We start from the raw sequence: 17,222 nt of genomic DNA on the forward strand, positions 1-17,222 counted from the left end.
AGATAGACGTCAACTATCCCACGAAAGGCTGCTTACAGAGTTTCAAGAACCAGTACTGGGTGAGGCATCTACTGCTGCCTACATATCACGCCATAAGAAACGCGAAGACGTAATTACAATTACGGCGAGTACAAAAGTATTTAAGCAGTCATTATTACTGCGCTCTATACGCTAATGGAGCAGACAGAAATACTAACATGTGGTACAATTTGGGAAATACCCTCTGCCATGCACATCAGAGTGGCTTGTAGATAATGGATATAGATGGAGATGTAAATACGTGAAGAAGTTTGAATGATGATGACAACGACCACGGAAGCCTACATTCACAGAGAGAAGAAGATTATTGTAACATACGCAAGTAACAAACCTGCTCTTAAATGACCTCACATTGCTTTTTTGGCAAACTTCGCATTTTTCTATGACTAAAGGTTCCCTCTGATACAATGCTTGTCACCTGTTAGCACAAAATGTAGAAGTGGCAGGGTACTTTTCGAGTAAGGCTTCAGCTAGGGCTAATTTCATATTTTGGCATCATTCCTTAATGTCTCGGACTGCCGTAATTACGCTAAAACGAAGATACAACCAAGGTCACATAAAAATCTTTCTGTGAGTTCTACTGGACGTGAAGCATCAGGAGAAACAGTACGCCAGCCGCTGAGTTTCTTTCTTTCCTGGTTTTACATCACCAAAACGGTCTGCGACAGAAGGAACGCGGTGTTTCTACACGCTCTGGAATTTCCAGAGACGACAGGAATATTTGTTTATTTGTTAACGCCGGATACCGATAGTGCTTCACAGAAACCCCGTATCGTCTCGTGACGAAACCGCAGCGGGGTTTCCCGAGTAGCCTGCTTTTGTTGCGCATACTTTCCTCTGTCGCAACAAAGCGCGAGCTCTCGGGAACGCCCTACATCTTTGCTGGTACACATCAACGGCGAGCAACTTCCTCAGTGCTTAAGCGCTTCAGCTAAACAGTGCCTCCTATTAAAGTACTTCTCTCGTTTAACCATTTAGCATATTGTTCCTTTAAGTGACTAAGCTGTGCCACAAGTTAAAACTGTATCAAGTCTCGCTCCCAGACCTTTTCTCACTCAGGCAAAACTGACAATTAGACGTACCTGAAACGCCTCGGTTAAATCCGCAGGGCAGAACAGGTAGTTTGAATTGTGGAAAGGGGCCAAAAATGATGGGCTGTCAGTTACACTCGAACACATATAACTTTATTTAGTTGCCCAAACATTACAGCTCAAATTTCCGAGCTTAACTATAGACTGAATGTGTCAAACAATCTTATGGCTTAAGGGCACAACCTCTTTAATGTTTAAAACGGCTGAAAGCTCATGACTCAAAACACAACTACAATAAATTTTCAAAAAGGCAGAAAGCGCAAGGTTTTATCCTTCAATAATATTTCAAATGAGGCTGGAGGCCCAAACAATCTAACACTTGACAAGTAAGAAATTTTAATCTTAAATCGGCTGAAGGCCAATGATTTTAAAACACAACTACAATAAATATTCAAAGGCAGAAGGGTCAAAGCTTTATCCTTAAATAATTTTAAAAAAGGAGGCTGAAGGCCCAAACAATCTTAACAATAAAGAATTTTACTTTTAAAACGGCTGAAGGCCCATGATTCTAAACACAACTACAATAAAATTTTACAAGGCAGAAAGCCCAAGGCTTTATCCTTAAATCTTTTTTAATGAGGCTGAAGGCCCAAACAATGTAAGTTATAACAAGTAAGCAATTTAAATTTTAAGACAGCTGAAGGCCCGTGACTGAAAAACATAACCACAATGAATTTTCGAAGGCAGAAGGCCCAAAGCTTTATCCAAAAAAATATTTTAAATGAGGCTGAAGGCCCAAACAGACTTGACAAGTAAGGAACTTTCAATTTTAAAATGGTTGAAGGCCCATTATTAAAAACCAAACTAAAAGCATACAAATTCAAACCATCGGCTATGATCCATTAAAATACACAATCAAACACCAATAAGAAAAAGCAGTAATGCCAGCGGCGCTCGAAAGTTTCTGGGGGTCGGTCTGCACCTGAAATATTAACGCTCGGTTAGGGGAGACAGGTAGTCGGCCCAACTTTATCCGATCCGAAGGCACCCTAACCAGAGACGGTCAATGGACCCACCAACAAGACGACTTGCTTTCCATCCCACCAGTACACAAGGAACTCCCAAGCCAAACCGTAAAAGGTGTAGTCGCTCACAACCAAGTATGCATAAGCTGTCAAAACTTCACACACGTGTTGGACAGCAACAACATGATGAGGAAAGGACACTGCCTGAATTTTACGTCAGCGGCCAGGGCAGGTAACCGGACAGCTAACGGCCACAAGGCAGAAAATTCCGATGGTGCACTTGGGACTTTAAATAACCAAAATACAGTTAAACTCCACCAGATGGTGGCCAAACTTTCGCCAATTCGAACACTCGCTGTTGCTCACGGGAATACCCCCAACAGCTAACCATGAAAACCAATGGGACAATGTGAACAGACTGGCTTCGGTAATTAAATCACCACTCAACCTTGATGTCCTGGGTCGATCAGCCACGAACCTCATAGCAAACTGAACAGCTCCCACACACTCCGACACTGCGTAGAGACCGCCAGCGGGCCCGGCGCACTGCTCTGCGTGGAGATTTCCTGGCTGATCCACACCAACCGACCGACTGCTCAGAGACAGTACGCCGACAACATTTAAAATAACTTGTCAATCAAAATCACACAAACTACACACAGTTTCACGAACACTTGCACGAAGAACTGGACAATGCTAACGGCAGTGACTGTACAATAACAGGGACAAATCACGAGTTGGCACACACAGCCAACCCATAAGCGATCGCCGGCTTATATCGATAAGCGCTGCTGCTGCCTCTCACGGGCAGGCAAACCGGCAACTCAGTGACACAAGTAATTGAAACTAACATAATGAGGTGGCCGTATGGCAAAAACAGGCTGTTAAATAAGAGACTGCACGAACATGAGCCACGCACGGCTCGGTTCCCAAAGGATACACTTGGGTTTGAATAAATTGTAGCACAGAGCAAAATAATAGACACATACTTTTCTATAAGTGCCCATACGGCGGTTAAGGGGGTTACACGCCGCCATGAGAAACAGTGAGTTCAATATTTCTGAATGAATACTGTTGAAATAGTAACAGATATTTTAAGAATTTCAAATTAAAGTTCTATCGTTCTTAATGTACGTTACAACGGTGCACCCAGATTTGTCGAAAAAGCCACGTTTTTCGAAATCCCCTCCGCCCTCCCCACTATTCCGTTGTTAATTTTGGACATTTGACGAATTGGAAAGCTGTAGCACAGTTAATACCAAATTCCATCACATATTATGACGTGGTATTCCAAAGACGTAGTTGTCGCAAATAAGCTAGAAATATCTCCATACTGTTGTACGCATATATTCTCAAAGCAAAGTTAAAACACCTTAAAGTCTTAAATTATGGTGCAGTAGGAAGATAATGCATATATTAAAAAATGGATACTGAAATTAAAAGGCATCCTGACATCTGACCCACTGGAATATTCAATATCTTTAAGAAAATTCCTATATGCTTCCAGGAAGTCTCCTGTTTCAACAGCGTTAATCAGAATACATAGATAACAAATAGCAAAAAAACGTCAGCTAAGAACAGATTCCTGCTTGGATTATTTGTTTCTATTTTTTATTATTAAAAAAGATTATATTCTCTGACTGGCCACGGCCAACTACTGAGTAGGAATTTATATTAACTGGTTAATCTATAAAGAAAATGGCCAAATGACAGCCCTTGAGCGGCAACTGCCATTTGTGAATGAAACTATTTTAATGAGAAGGTTCTTCAATACCCAGCTCAAGGTGCTGTTGTGCAAAGCAGTTTTACAACTAAAGAGATACATAAACTTTCGTAACCAGAAAGGATTTATAATCAGTTTGTCCAGTATGAGAAGCAACAGGATCTTAAGGTCACAGTTGTCAAGTCAAAAGCGCTTTGTTCTCTCAGTAATACAAGGAAACACATTTTACTTGTTCCTATTCAGCACAATGAAACCTGAATGGAAACGAAGAAGGTGGGGCTGCACGCAAAGTTACTGTGCATGTGCCTTGCGATGCATTCACGCAGACTGAGATTATACGCCAGAAGATAGACAGCAGTAGAATAAATCACCATTTAAATTGTAGCGCTTTTTATAACAAAGCAGATCTAACATATATTTCAAGTTTTGGCGGGAAGATAAACTTTGCCACACGTCGGCGAACCTCAAAGTTTTTATTTCTTCTCCATGGATTTTAATACCTACTCTGAATTTTTCTTTTGCTTCCTTTACTGCTTGCTCTATATACAGATTGAATAACATCAGGGAGAGGCTACAACCCTGTCTCACTCCCTTCCCAACCACTGCTTCCCTTTCACGTCCCTCGACTCTTATAACTGCCATGTGGTTTCTGTACAAATTGTAAATAGCCTCTCACTCTCTGTATTTTACCCCTGCCACCTTCAGATTTTGAAAGAGAGTATTCCAGTCATCAGTCTTGATAGGCAGGTGAAATATGCATCCAGATTCCCAGTAAAGGCAGTTGACATCAAGGTGCATGAAATCCAGAGGAAAGGCGTTCCACCAATCAGTGGTGCATAGGATGTCCCATTAGCGATGCAAATGACTCGGTCTACGACCCCTGGCGGCCAACCGCCCGCAAGCAGCGCACAACTGACCCCGGCTCGAGCGCACAACTGACCCCGGCTCGCAGCGTTCGCTCCTTGTATCGCCCCTCACTTCCTGGCCTCCGGCAGAGCTGTCCTTGCGCTCCTGTCCGCTCGCCGCACCTCTTCTGCACACGTCCAGCTCTCCCGCGTGGCCTACAATGAAAGATTACAACCCCAGTTCAAAAACAACATCGAGAGGAACCCGCAAGGCTCAGTGAGTTTTACTGGCGCGAGGCCGCTTTTATCTTAGCCATGCGGTAACATTGTCGTCAGGTTTTAATAAAATACATCCGCAAGGAAAGAAATTTTTGCATAATACGCTATAACCTAAACATAAACGCTAAGAACATTATCCACTAATGTATAAATATTTTAGTGAGGGGTCGCAAGCTGACCGTCAAAATTTCCTCTGTCACTAGCATGTTGTATATATTCACTGAAGTGACGATAGTTATAGGAGAGTGGTATGCACATTGTTATGCCGGAGCCAAGGTAGCCCCTGAGGGGCGGCAACCCATATTACACCACAGAGGACGCGGTTGTCTATGTCCAAGGCGTACCAAAAGCACCTTGGTAAACACCGGCTATTTACATACAAGATAATGGAAACAGACATTCCGAGCACTACTTCCTGCAAGGGGAGCTCTAGCTACGGCCTGCAGGAAGTATCACTACGCCAAAACCTGATTGGCTGGAGACAACTATTTAGGGGCTAGAACAAGCCCGAAGTGCAGTTCACTCCGGATGCCGACCTCGTGTACTTAAACCGCTGAAGATTACGTCTTCGTCGTTGAATTGGACTCTTACTAGTGTGCAAGTGTGTGTTACCACGAACCTTTGTGGAAATTTAGAAGTGAACTTTTGTTTGCCTCACTTATGAGACTTTTACTGACACCATTATTCTTACCTTTCGTTTGTTGTTCAGTCATCAAGCTTGTGAACTTACAGCAATAAAAGTTGTGTTAGTGAAAAATTGCGATCTGTCAGTCACAACACACATATACAAATGCCACAGAGTGTAGAAGAGCAATGTGTTGGTGGAGCTGTCATTCGTACTCAGGTACTTATGTGAAAACGTGTCCGACGTGATTCTAGCCGTACGTCGGGAATTAACAGGCTTTGAACGGGGAAATGTAGTTGGAGCTAGACGCATGTGTGCATTCCATTTCGAAAATCGTTATGAAATTCAGTATTACGGGAGCCATATTAGCAAGAGTGTGCCGGGAATACTAAATTCCAGGCATTACCTCTCATCACGAACAACGCTGTGACCGATGGCCTTCACTTAACGACCGAGACCAGCGGCGTTTGCGTGGAGTTAAGTGTTAACATACAAGCCACACTGCGTGAAACAACCGCAGAAATCAGTGTGTGTCTGTAGCTACAGTGAAACGAAATTTGGCGTCAGTGGACTATGGCAGCAGACGACCGGCGCGAGTGCATTTGGTAACAGCACGACATCGCCTGCAGCGGCTCTCATGAGCTAGTGACTACATCGGCTGCACTTGAGACGATTAGAAAACCTTGACCTCGTCAGATGAGTCCCGATTTCGGTTGATAAGAGCTGATGGTAGGGTTCGAGTGTGCTGTAGACCCCACGAAGTCATGGGCCCAAGTTGTCAACAAGGCACTCTGCAAGCTGTTCTGTAAGAAATTTTCTCGCGCTTGGTACTGCGTTTAAATGTACTACACGCATTACGTGAATAAATTCGCACTGCTTAGTTAATTATTGTTAACTGACTTATCAAGCTTCATGCAAATCTCTGTACGGGCACCATTCGCAATCTTGTGTGCATATCTCTTGAATAAACATTTCGCTCGAATTTTAAAAGAATTTGGTTTGGCACACATTACAGTCGTACGGGATTTGATTTTAACTTTATCCTCTAATATATATCAGCACCGGCTACCTACAATCGCACCAAAAAGTATTGGCACAGTTACATTTTAGTGATAGCAGGTTACACGAAGCATATATAACAGAACCCAGACACATGCCACCTTACATCACATAGGTTACAAATATGTCCAAATCACCTGTCCGTAAAGTAACATACAGTGTTATGAAAGTAAACATCAATCTTCCGCATCCAAAAAAGTATTGGTACAGGCGTCTGACTCGGACAGTGTATTCGTTTTCTTCACTGATGTTCACCTTCTAATACACTCCTGGAAATGGAAAAAAGAACACATTGACACCGGTGTGTCAGACCCACCATACTTGCTCCGGACACTGCGAGAGGGCTGTACAAGCAATGATCACACGCACGGCACAGCTGACACACCAGGAACCGCGGTGTTGGCCGTCGAATGGCGCTAGCTGCGCAGCATTTGTGCACCGCCGCCGTCAGTGTCAGCCAGTTTGCCGTGGCATACGGAGCTCCATCGCAGTCTTTAACACTTGTAGCATGCCGCGACAGCGTGGACGTGAACCGTATGTGCAGTTGACGGACTTTGAGCGAGGGCGTATAGTGGGCATGCGGGAGGCCGGGTGGACGTACCGCCGAATTGCTCAACACGTGGGGCGCGAGGTCTCCACAGTACATCGATGTTGTCGCCAGTGGTCGGCGGAAGGTGCACGTGCCCGTCGACCTGGGACCGGACCGCAGCGACGCACGGATGCACGCCAAGACCGTAGGATCCTACGCAGTGCCGTAGGGGACCGCACGACCACTTCCCAGCAAATTAGGGACACTATTGCTCCTGGGGTATCGGCGAGGACCATTCGCAACCGTCTCCATGAAGCTGGGCTACGGTCCCGCACACCGTTAGGCCGTCTTCCGCTCACGCCCCAACATCGTGCAGCCCGCCTCCAGTGGTGTGACAGGCGTGAATGGAGGGACGAATGGAGACGTGTCGTCTTCAGCGATGAGAGTCGCTTCTGCCTTGGTGCCAATGATGGTCGTATGCGTGTTTGGCGCCATGCAGGTGAGCGCCACAATCAGGACTGCATACGACCGAGGCACACAGGGCCAACACCCGGCATCATGGTGTGGGGAGCGATCTCCTACACTGGCCGTACACCACTTGTGATCGTCGAGGGGACACTGAATAGTGCACGGTACATCCAAACCGTCATCGAACCCATCGTTCTACCATTCCTAGACCGGCAAGGGAACTTGCTGTTCCAACAGGACAATGCACGTCCGCATGTATCCCGTGCCACCCAACGTGCTCTAGAAGGTTAAGTCAACTACCCTGGCCAGCAAGATCTCCGGATCTGTCCCCCATTGAGCATGTTTGGGACTGGATGAAGCGTCGTCTCACGCGGTCTGCACGTACAGCACGAACGCTGGTCCAACTGAGGCGCCAGGTGGAAATGGCATGGCAAGCCGTTCCACAGGACTACATCCAGCATCTCTACGATCGTCTCCATGGGAGAATAGCAGCCTGCATTGCTGCGAAAGGTGGATATACACTGTACTAGTGCCGACATTGTGCATGCTCTGTTGCCCCTGTCTATGTGCCTGTGGTTCTGTCAGTGTGATCATGTGATGTATCTGACCCCAGGAATGTGTCAATAAAGTTTTCCCTTCCTGGGACAATGAATTCACGGTGTTCTTATTTCAATTTCCAGGAGTGTAGCTAGTGTGCATCCCTTTAGCATCAATAACAGCACGTAAACGCTTAGGAATGCTTTGTATTAAATTCCGGGTGATATCAGGGGTAATTTTCGACCATTCCTCCAGGAGCACTTTCAAATGGGTCAAATGGCTCTGAGCACTATGGGACTTAGCATCTGAGGTCATCAGTTCCCTTGAACTTAGAACTTCTTAAACCTAACTAACCTAAGGACATCACACACATCCATTCCCGAGGTAGGATTCGAACATGCGACCGTAGCGGCCGCGCGGTTCCAGACTGTAGCGCCTAGAACCACTCGGCAAACACAGCAGGTCGTAGCACGGGCCCTCCAAGTTGTTTCTACCGATCGGACGCCTTTTTCTGACGTGTGTCAAGATGAGGCCACAGGGCAATGGGGTTCAAATCAGGGCTCTGTGGTGGTGTTAGAACCCTCCTGGGAGCATTGTACAGTAGCCACTCCCGGGTTTTCATGGTAGTATGTTTTGGGTCTTTGTCTTGGTGGAAATGAAACACCACAATAAGGCCCAATTTCTGTGCACTAGAGTGTAAATTACCTAGGAACACGTCGATGTATCTCATATGATCCATTACAGCTAGATTTCCAACGCCGGCCGCCGCCATACAGCACCAGAACATGATACCACCCCCACCGTGTTTGACTGTGGGATGCATGTGTTTGAGGACGACGTGCGTATTCGGCTTGCGCCAGACTTTCTTTCTTGCATCAAATCCGAACACATTGAACTTCGATTCGTCGCTAAATGTAACAGTGTTCCAAAACTCCATCGGCTTGCTGATGTAGTCCTTGGCAAACTGCAGGCATTTCTGCTGGTTAATTTACGATATGCATGGCTTTTTCCTGGGAGGACGTCCATGGACGTCAGCCTCATTCAACACATTTCGTATACTTTGAGCACTAACCGTTTTGTCGGACGTTGTCTGAACAGCCTCAGCAATAGTTGCTGCGCTTGCAGCAGGTTCCTTCCGAGCAACTGCGATGATACGGAGACGCTCTTGGGTTGTAAGCACTGTTGGACGTCCAGGACGACACTAATTCACTGTTCTTCCAGTCTCTTTATATTTATGAGTGATGGCTCGTACCGTGGTGTAGCTAACAGACACCTCTGCTCCGATTTGTCGAGAGCTTCTCTCTTGTGAATGGAGCAATACCACTGTCTCACGCAACGCTACTGAATGTTCCTTCTTCGGCCCTATGCTGACCACTATTGCCGGCCGGGATGGCCGAGCGGTTCTAGGCGCTACAGTCTGGAGCCGCGCGACCGTGACGGTCGCAGGTTCGAATCCTGCCTCGGGCATGGATGTGTGTGATGTCCTTAGGTTAGTTAGGTTTAAGTAGTTCTAAGTTCTAGGGGACTGATGACCTCAGAAGTTAAGTCCCATAGTACTCAGAGCCATTTGAACCACTTTTTTGACCTCTATTGCGCAATACAGCAACATACTTGCCACTGGGCCGTCAACAACACGCAGTGTGTATTGCGTCAGCACATGGCGTTCCGGTACCTGCAAAACCAGCAATATACTGAGAAGCCACGCTCTGTGCCAATACTTTTTGTGCGCAGAGGAGACACATGTTTGCCCTTAACACTGCATTTCTTTGTTAATGGTAGGCACTGTGGGCAGAATTATAATGTATGATATGTGAGGTAGCACGTACATGTGCTGCGTACCGGAAGGTGCGGCGTTTGTAATCAGCAACGATAAATACGCACGTGCCAATACTGTTTGGTGCGATTGTATATGAAATGCTGCATCTGTAAACTGACATGATCAACAGTTTTTCACAGCATTTCGGGTCGAATCTAAGCAATGCGTTCGTATATACTGGCTTTTTAAATCAGGTAGAGACTGCGTGTGCCCCTGGTAAACGTTTTATATATATCCCCAGAGCCAAAGGTCTCATGGATTTAGACCAGGTGATTTGCAGGCCATGCATCTTGAAAATCTCTGGAGGTAACACGTTTGTGGAAGGTTGCATTAGGCAGATCTTATACTGGACGAGCGGCATGAGGTATTGCCCTATCTTGTATAAAAATAGTGGTGCCCACTTTCAAAGTAGGTATCATTGCTGTACAGTTACGTCTCGATAACCTGCAGACGCCACGGTACGCTTGACGGGCCATCTGGGTGGATTCTCTTCAAAGAAGAACGGACCGAGAATGAAAGTGCTTGTGAATCCACACCACAGAGTCACATACGGTGAGTGTAGTGGCTCTTCGTGCACCATTCGCAGTTTAACTGTGCCCCACATTTGGCAGTTCTGTGTATTCACAACACGCTGTAGTATAAAATGTGCTTCGCCACTCCGTAGAATATTTCCCCGCCACATGTCATCAACTTCGACCCGTGCCAGAAACCGAACACCAAATTCAAAGACGTTGCTGCGGACGATGGGGTTTCAGTTGCTGCAGCGTCTGGATTTTACAGAGGTAGCAGCAACGAGTTAAAATTTCATAGAGTGGCTATAGGTCCGCCATGTCTGAAGCAAATTGAAGTTCTGGCCGCCATGTTTTCTTTAGTCAAGGCATTCGTCTGCTGTGACCCGCCCGCTTGTAACTGCGTTTGACTTACTTGAAATAGCCCATACTAGCTTTATTTTTTCTAAAACAAGCAATAGACAGCAGTGATTTCAGTGTACACTGACAGCAGAAAGGGATGTTTTTGTCGAAATATGGCTAAACTTTTCGATGTAGATAACACTACAAGACAACTCAAATAAGTCTGTCCATCCACTATAACGTTACTTGTTGCCCATAAATTAATGCATTTAGAGCAGGTACCACCAGAATATCACGGTGAAACTTCTAAACATGCTGTGGTTAACTATTAGAAACAGTAACGGGCGCAGAAATGCGATATTTTTGTCGCTATGCCTTGGCAGAATAAAAGTGTAGGGTCAGGGCAAATTTCCTTATTTGCTGAGAATAATGGCTTACTTCAGCACTGCACTGAAGTTCCAATAGCTCCTTCAACAAACCAACTACATGTTCACTGTTTAACATATCAGAAACTGAACTACATAGCCTTCTTCTCAAACCAGCAACTAAAGTCTGTAACTGTACTATTCTTCTTTTGTGTCGTACACTAAGTTGCTTCATTTGCTTTATCCGCTTCTTTAGTCGCACATTCTCTGCTTGTACTCTGTTATATTGTGTTTTCAACTTCTTAGGGCTTGGTAGACAGTAATTGTGGTCAGCTGAAACAGATGTGGGTCCGACAGGCACTGAAAGAATGCAGTTACATCATAAGTTTATAACAGAGTTACACCATAAGATTATAATAGAAAGTGTGTAATTCAAAGTAATAAGAACACGGAGTAAAATTAAATTATTGACTTACTTTGTGCTAATGATGTCACTGTAACAGCAGTATCTTGCAAATTGTCGAAAGATCGCTTTCTGGGTTGTGGTCGTAATACTTTATCTTGCTTTTGTAAATGCGGTGGATAGTTAAAGATAGTAGGTCCTGCTTTTGACAAAAGGCGCCTCTGGACATTTGTGTGGTACATATATTTCTCTTCAAAATGAGCTGAACAGAGGTAACTGGCTGTAGTAGGAAACCAGTTTTCTCGCTTCATATTTATAACCCATCTTTTTGTAATTTCCTTATCTTTTAAAGGAAATCTGTAATCAACGATAAATAAATTACTTTCCTGGATTTGTTTAAAGCATAATTACAGTTCCAATGCAAATGACTCTTTAATAAACATTAAAAGACGTGTGTCGTATTTCGGTACTAATATACTTACTTATAATATGAAATATTTGTTGTTTTATCGCTGCGATTTGTGCAGTTGAACGCTGAACACACTGCAGGCATGTTGACTTTATATTTTATAACAAAAAAGTCAACTAGAAAAGTTAAATATTGCAGTAATATCACAACAGCTGACACACTTCCAACACAAACAACAGTAACGCTTTCCTAATGTTTTGACTAAGGAGAACATGGCGGCCGAGTTAGCGTTGGTTGCCGCTAGGAGCGCTGTAACTAGTATCTCAGCCACTCTATGAAATTTTAACTCGTTGGGTAGCAGTGTAAAGTAAACCGCAAACCTTTCCCTACCGTTGTCCCCGCGATGGACAGTTCTCGTGACACTGCACGAGCATTAGCACTACGCGGGGTACGTGCTGCATGCCCAGTTACAGCAACAGCAACCCCGTCACTAACTTCCAACGGGAGATCACGCCCTCCTCTTCGAGATACCACAACAAGCTCACACATGTTTTCGTATTTCATTACCATCTTCTTTAAACCATTTAATGACGTCGGGATTCTTCTCAGACCTTTCAGTCGGCTATACTCTCTCAATGCAGCACGATAATGACTGCCGTTTACATAAAACTGTTTCACTAACAGCCCATGGTCTGTTTTCTCGATAACCATACTGCTCTTCACGTTATGGATTGCAAATGATAGCGTGGATGTCATACCGTCATAGAAACAGTATATTGCTGCAGATTTGCACCTGGTGCCTACAACTGGAACTAATTTAGTTTCCGGAGTGAATCGGTTCTGCTTTAACGCATAAGTTATCTACCAAGTTTCGCTGCCATACGATAATTACAGCTACAATGGAGATCCGTTGAGTAGCTGCACTTTCATTATAACCACCCGTTATTATCCGGCAAAGCCATCTAAGACCTGGCCACGTGTCCACACAATCTTGTTTACGCCCCAGAAGCAGGGAGAGGAATTAGTAGTGGCGTACACTCCACTATTTGTTACAATGGAGTACTGTCACTTGCTGCATGTTGAAAGACGTCTGCTATGAACGTCCTTCGCGTTATGTATCAGTGTGTAACTTGCGGATGTCCATGTTTTCGTCTGCTAAAGAACTCTGTATCTTTGGTTAAGTAGTGAGGAAGCTTGTCTTCAAGATGGGCTTTAAACATAGAACCCTGTCAGCCAATCAGGTTGCTTGACGCAGTGTTTCAAGTTCCAGAGGGCCACGTGGACAGGTAGACACACTCCTCTTCATCGCCGCCTGCAACTGTTAACGTCGTGCAACCTACTGACGATTTGTGCAGTTCATACAGGCACTCCGGCGACTACCAGCCATCATGAAATACATGAAACGTATTCGCAGTTGCGAATACGGACAACCATCAGCTGTGTATGAGGAATGACGACAACGAAAATTTGTGCCGAACCGGTACTCGAATCCGGATTTTCCCCTTTGAACAATTAATACACGACTGTGCTTAAACTGACACAATATTTTTTTTAGCGCAACGCAATCTGACTTTCAAAAATCCCTACAAAAGAATGGCCCTGACTAACAGTAACCTATACGTTTCACAAATCACTTACCTCACCAAAAATCTTCGTTACTCGAACTACTGCAAAACAGCTAACGCCACTACTGCCAGCTAAATAAAAGATTCAAACTACGGAAGGCACTAACTACTGATAGGCATAGATAGCAAATGAAAGAATTTAATACAGAACAAACACTGTATTTACCTTAATAGTCATAATATATATAGCAGTTCATGACAGTCTTACAAATTTCAAAACTCCGCCATCTCTCTCCCCACATCCATCACTGCTGGCGGCTCACCTCCAACTGCGCAACGCTACGCGCTGTTCACATCCAGCCGCCGCTGCCCAACACTACAATGGCAGACAACAATGCAAACTAGCCACAGACTGCACACAGCACAGCCAGTGATTTTCACACAGAGCGCTACGTGGCGTTACCAATAAGAAAACCTAAACAGCCTACTTATATAGCCCCCATGCTCCCCACAAAAAATTTTACAAATTGTTTTGGGCAGTGGCCAATAATGAGTTGATAAAATTTTTCATAATTACAATAACAAAGATATCAAATGCACACACTTACTGATACAATGTTGGTCAAAAGCTAAAATTTTTTCACAGTCTATAAAGACAGTCCTGATTCATCACAGTAAAATTACAGTGTTTTTCTTTTTTTTTCAAAGTCTGAACAGTAAAAGAGAATGCACACAGAAGTAGTGGATTTCCATGCAGTCTTGAAGAAGTAGTGTCCTTCCAACGGAATCACAGTAAAATTACAGTGTTTTTCTTTTTTTTCAAAGTCTGAACAGTAAAAGAGAATGCACACAGGAGTAGTGGATTTCCATGCAGTCTTGAAGAAGTAGTGTCCTTCCAACGGAATCACAGTAAAATTACAGTGTTTTTCTTTTTTTTCAAAGTCTGAACAGTAAAAGAGAATGCACACAGAAGTAGTGGATTTCCATGCAGTCTTGAAGAAGTAGTGTCCTTCCGTTGGAAGGACACTACTTCTTCAAGACTGTATGGAAATCCACTACTTCTGTGTGCATTCTCTTTTACTGTTCAGACTTTGAAAAAAAAGAAAAACACTGTAATTTTACTGTGATGAATCAGGACTGTCTTTATAGACTGTGAAAAAATTTTAGCTTTTGACCAACATTGTATCAGTAAGTGTGTGCATTTGATATCTTTGTTATTGTAATTATGAAAAATTTTATCAACTCATTATTGGCCACTGCCCAAAACACTTTGTAAAATTTTTTGTGGGGAGCATGGGGGCTATATAAGTAGGCTGTTTAGGTTATCTTATTGGTAACGCCACGTAGCGCTCTGGGTATAAATTGTTCAAAGGGGACGTTTCATCCTCTTTACGTAAGCAGTCGCCTTCACCACATCGGCTATCCGTGCACGACTCCATGGCCAGAGCCAAACTTCCATATCTCGTCTTCCCTGCGTCACAATCTGTACTCCTAAACACATTATGTAACTCCTTGCAGGAGGGGATACTTTAATTGAAAGACGCTGCCCGGTATGTCGGAACACTGCAGCGTTCTTCTTAACAATGCAAGCACTGCAGTATCGTATTTATCCTACGATACCAGGTGGTGACTTGCAATTAAAATGTCCGCCACTGTACGGGAAATACATAATGTGTGTACGAGTAGGGGTTTTGACCCAGGAGCGACTACATATTGAAGTCTGAGCCTGGCAGTGAATCGTGCACAGACAGCCAAACCAGTAAGGCGACCGCTCGCGTAAAGCGGCGGACCCGGATTCGCGTCACGGCCTGGCACAAAGTTTCACTGTCGTTATTCCCTTACGTAGCTGACGACTGTTGGTATTCGCAACTGCGAATACATTTCATATAATAGACATCTGTCTGGTGTGTTACTGAGCTGGGCATTTCTAAGCTTCAGCGCTCGACTTTATTGGTTAGATCGTTGCCTGCTTCGTTGGAATGGCGTAATTCGGTATTACATGACTTTTCAGGTGTATCTGTGGGACATGGTTTTCGAGTTGCGTGTCCGTGTGAGCAAAATTTGGTCCTTCTTCGGATCGCGTCTTTGTTTCAATATACGGCGATCATCTAATGACATAGCTCATCTTTCACTTTGCTGTCCCACTACCTACACGCGGATTATGAAGTATGTAAGGCGTCAGGCAAATCCAACAACTTCCATGAAAACCCTGACATGATAAGCAAATCCGGCAGTATGTCACATAGCTCCGAATAAATCCTGACAGTAAATTAACCAAAGTAATATGATCAACGAGTGAGCAAATGGAATACCACAGACTAACACAAGAACGCCTAAATGCATGTCATACCTTCCCACCGTGAAACAGACGCAGTTCCGAGGGAAGAAACGAGAAAAGAAGCTGAGAGCAGAACCGTGATAAGCCAGAAGGTCCTACGATAAGGGACGGACACCCACGTCGCCAGCCAACCACCAGGACCACCCCCCAGCCCATGTCAAAAGATAGAGCCCTCCAGAAGAACAGTATAGATCTTACAATAACACTAAAAGGGCCACACCAGCTGCAAGTTTTAGCGTGAGACTTTTTCGCGTCTCTGTTACGTTGCAAACGTTAATAACATTGCCCCACCACGAAAAGTATAACGTTTCTCATTCGATAGACAGAATTTTGTAGGCGGAGCTTAAGTTTAACATTGAGACCCTGATTGGTCAGTTGAAAACACAGCCAGATAGCTTTTTTTAAACCAACTTCGGTAAATTGTAGTAAGGAGAAGTTAGGAGAGAGTTGCTTCCGAGACGGCGAGCTGTATGGAGCTGCGCAACCCGCCGCCCCCTGACGCTGCCTAACCAACGACACGGTAACGAACGCACACGATGCCGCATAACAGCGCATAAAGCTTCACTCAGAACTCTAGAGGTCTCATCTGTTACACCCCCTTTTTACGTAATACTAGTGTCGATCGTCAATTAAATCTCATGGTGTTCACATTTGCTACTTGAAGTAAAAATCTGAACCGCGATTATTTTTCTGTTATATAATCATTGAGAAGCCACATCAGCCACTGTAATTTAGGACAAGTTAAATAAGTAATTAAAGATAATTGAGGGTCACTGTAGACCATTTTGATAGTTTTCTCTTTTGTGAAACTTAATTTAAACCTAGATTATAGATGTGATATGGCATAGGTCATCCTTCGATCCCTTGTAGAACTTCGAAAACCATTCAGGGAATATTCGTTCACATTTTTGTGAACGCAGTTTGTTTTTATCATCCTGTATTAAAACATTTCCTTTTATCAATAGTGCAATTTATAAACAATGTTTTGTGAGTAGAATAAAATTTCCAATGGTAAACTTAACTGCTTTTTCGACGTTATTTTACCAGCTAACTAAAAATAGGAAAGCCTTGAACCCCTTCCACTAAATGTAGTTAGTATTAAGATTCTTTTACAGGGAGTGCAGTGGAGCTGACGCTGAAATCATTAAGTATTTGATTATATCATCGCTAGTCTCACTGAACTCTTCTGAACTCTACATGTCATGTGTGGTCTGGCGTCTCCTTACCAGCAACAGGTCCCAGGTTCAAACTAGTCAATTCCCTAAAAAACACGCTCAGAGCGTCGTTGCGCGAAAGTGGTAGGGAGACACGATTT

General features: G+C 44.2%; 1 protein-coding gene across 1 annotated transcript in view; it reads right to left on the reverse strand.

Moving 5' to 3' along the window:
• Positions 1–633: 633 nt before the first annotated feature.
• Positions 634–17,222, reverse strand: part of LOC126482076 (uncharacterized) — a 100,141-nt gene continuing 83,552 nt past the window's right edge. Inside the window, exons 3-5 of the mRNA XM_050106052.1 lie at positions 9,772–9,832; positions 4,736–4,879; positions 634–698 (exon numbers count right to left, since the gene is read on the reverse strand). Coding sequence (XP_049962009.1) covers positions 634–698; positions 4,736–4,879; positions 9,772–9,832 — 270 coding nt within the window. The remainder of the gene's footprint in view (positions 699–4,735; positions 4,880–9,771; positions 9,833–17,222) is intronic.

The sequence above is a fragment of the Schistocerca serialis genome, chromosome 5, assembly GCF_023864345.2.
Source record: "Schistocerca serialis cubense isolate TAMUIC-IGC-003099 chromosome 5, iqSchSeri2.2, whole genome shotgun sequence".
In the NCBI taxonomy this organism is placed as follows: domain Eukaryota; kingdom Metazoa; phylum Arthropoda; class Insecta; order Orthoptera; family Acrididae; genus Schistocerca; species Schistocerca serialis.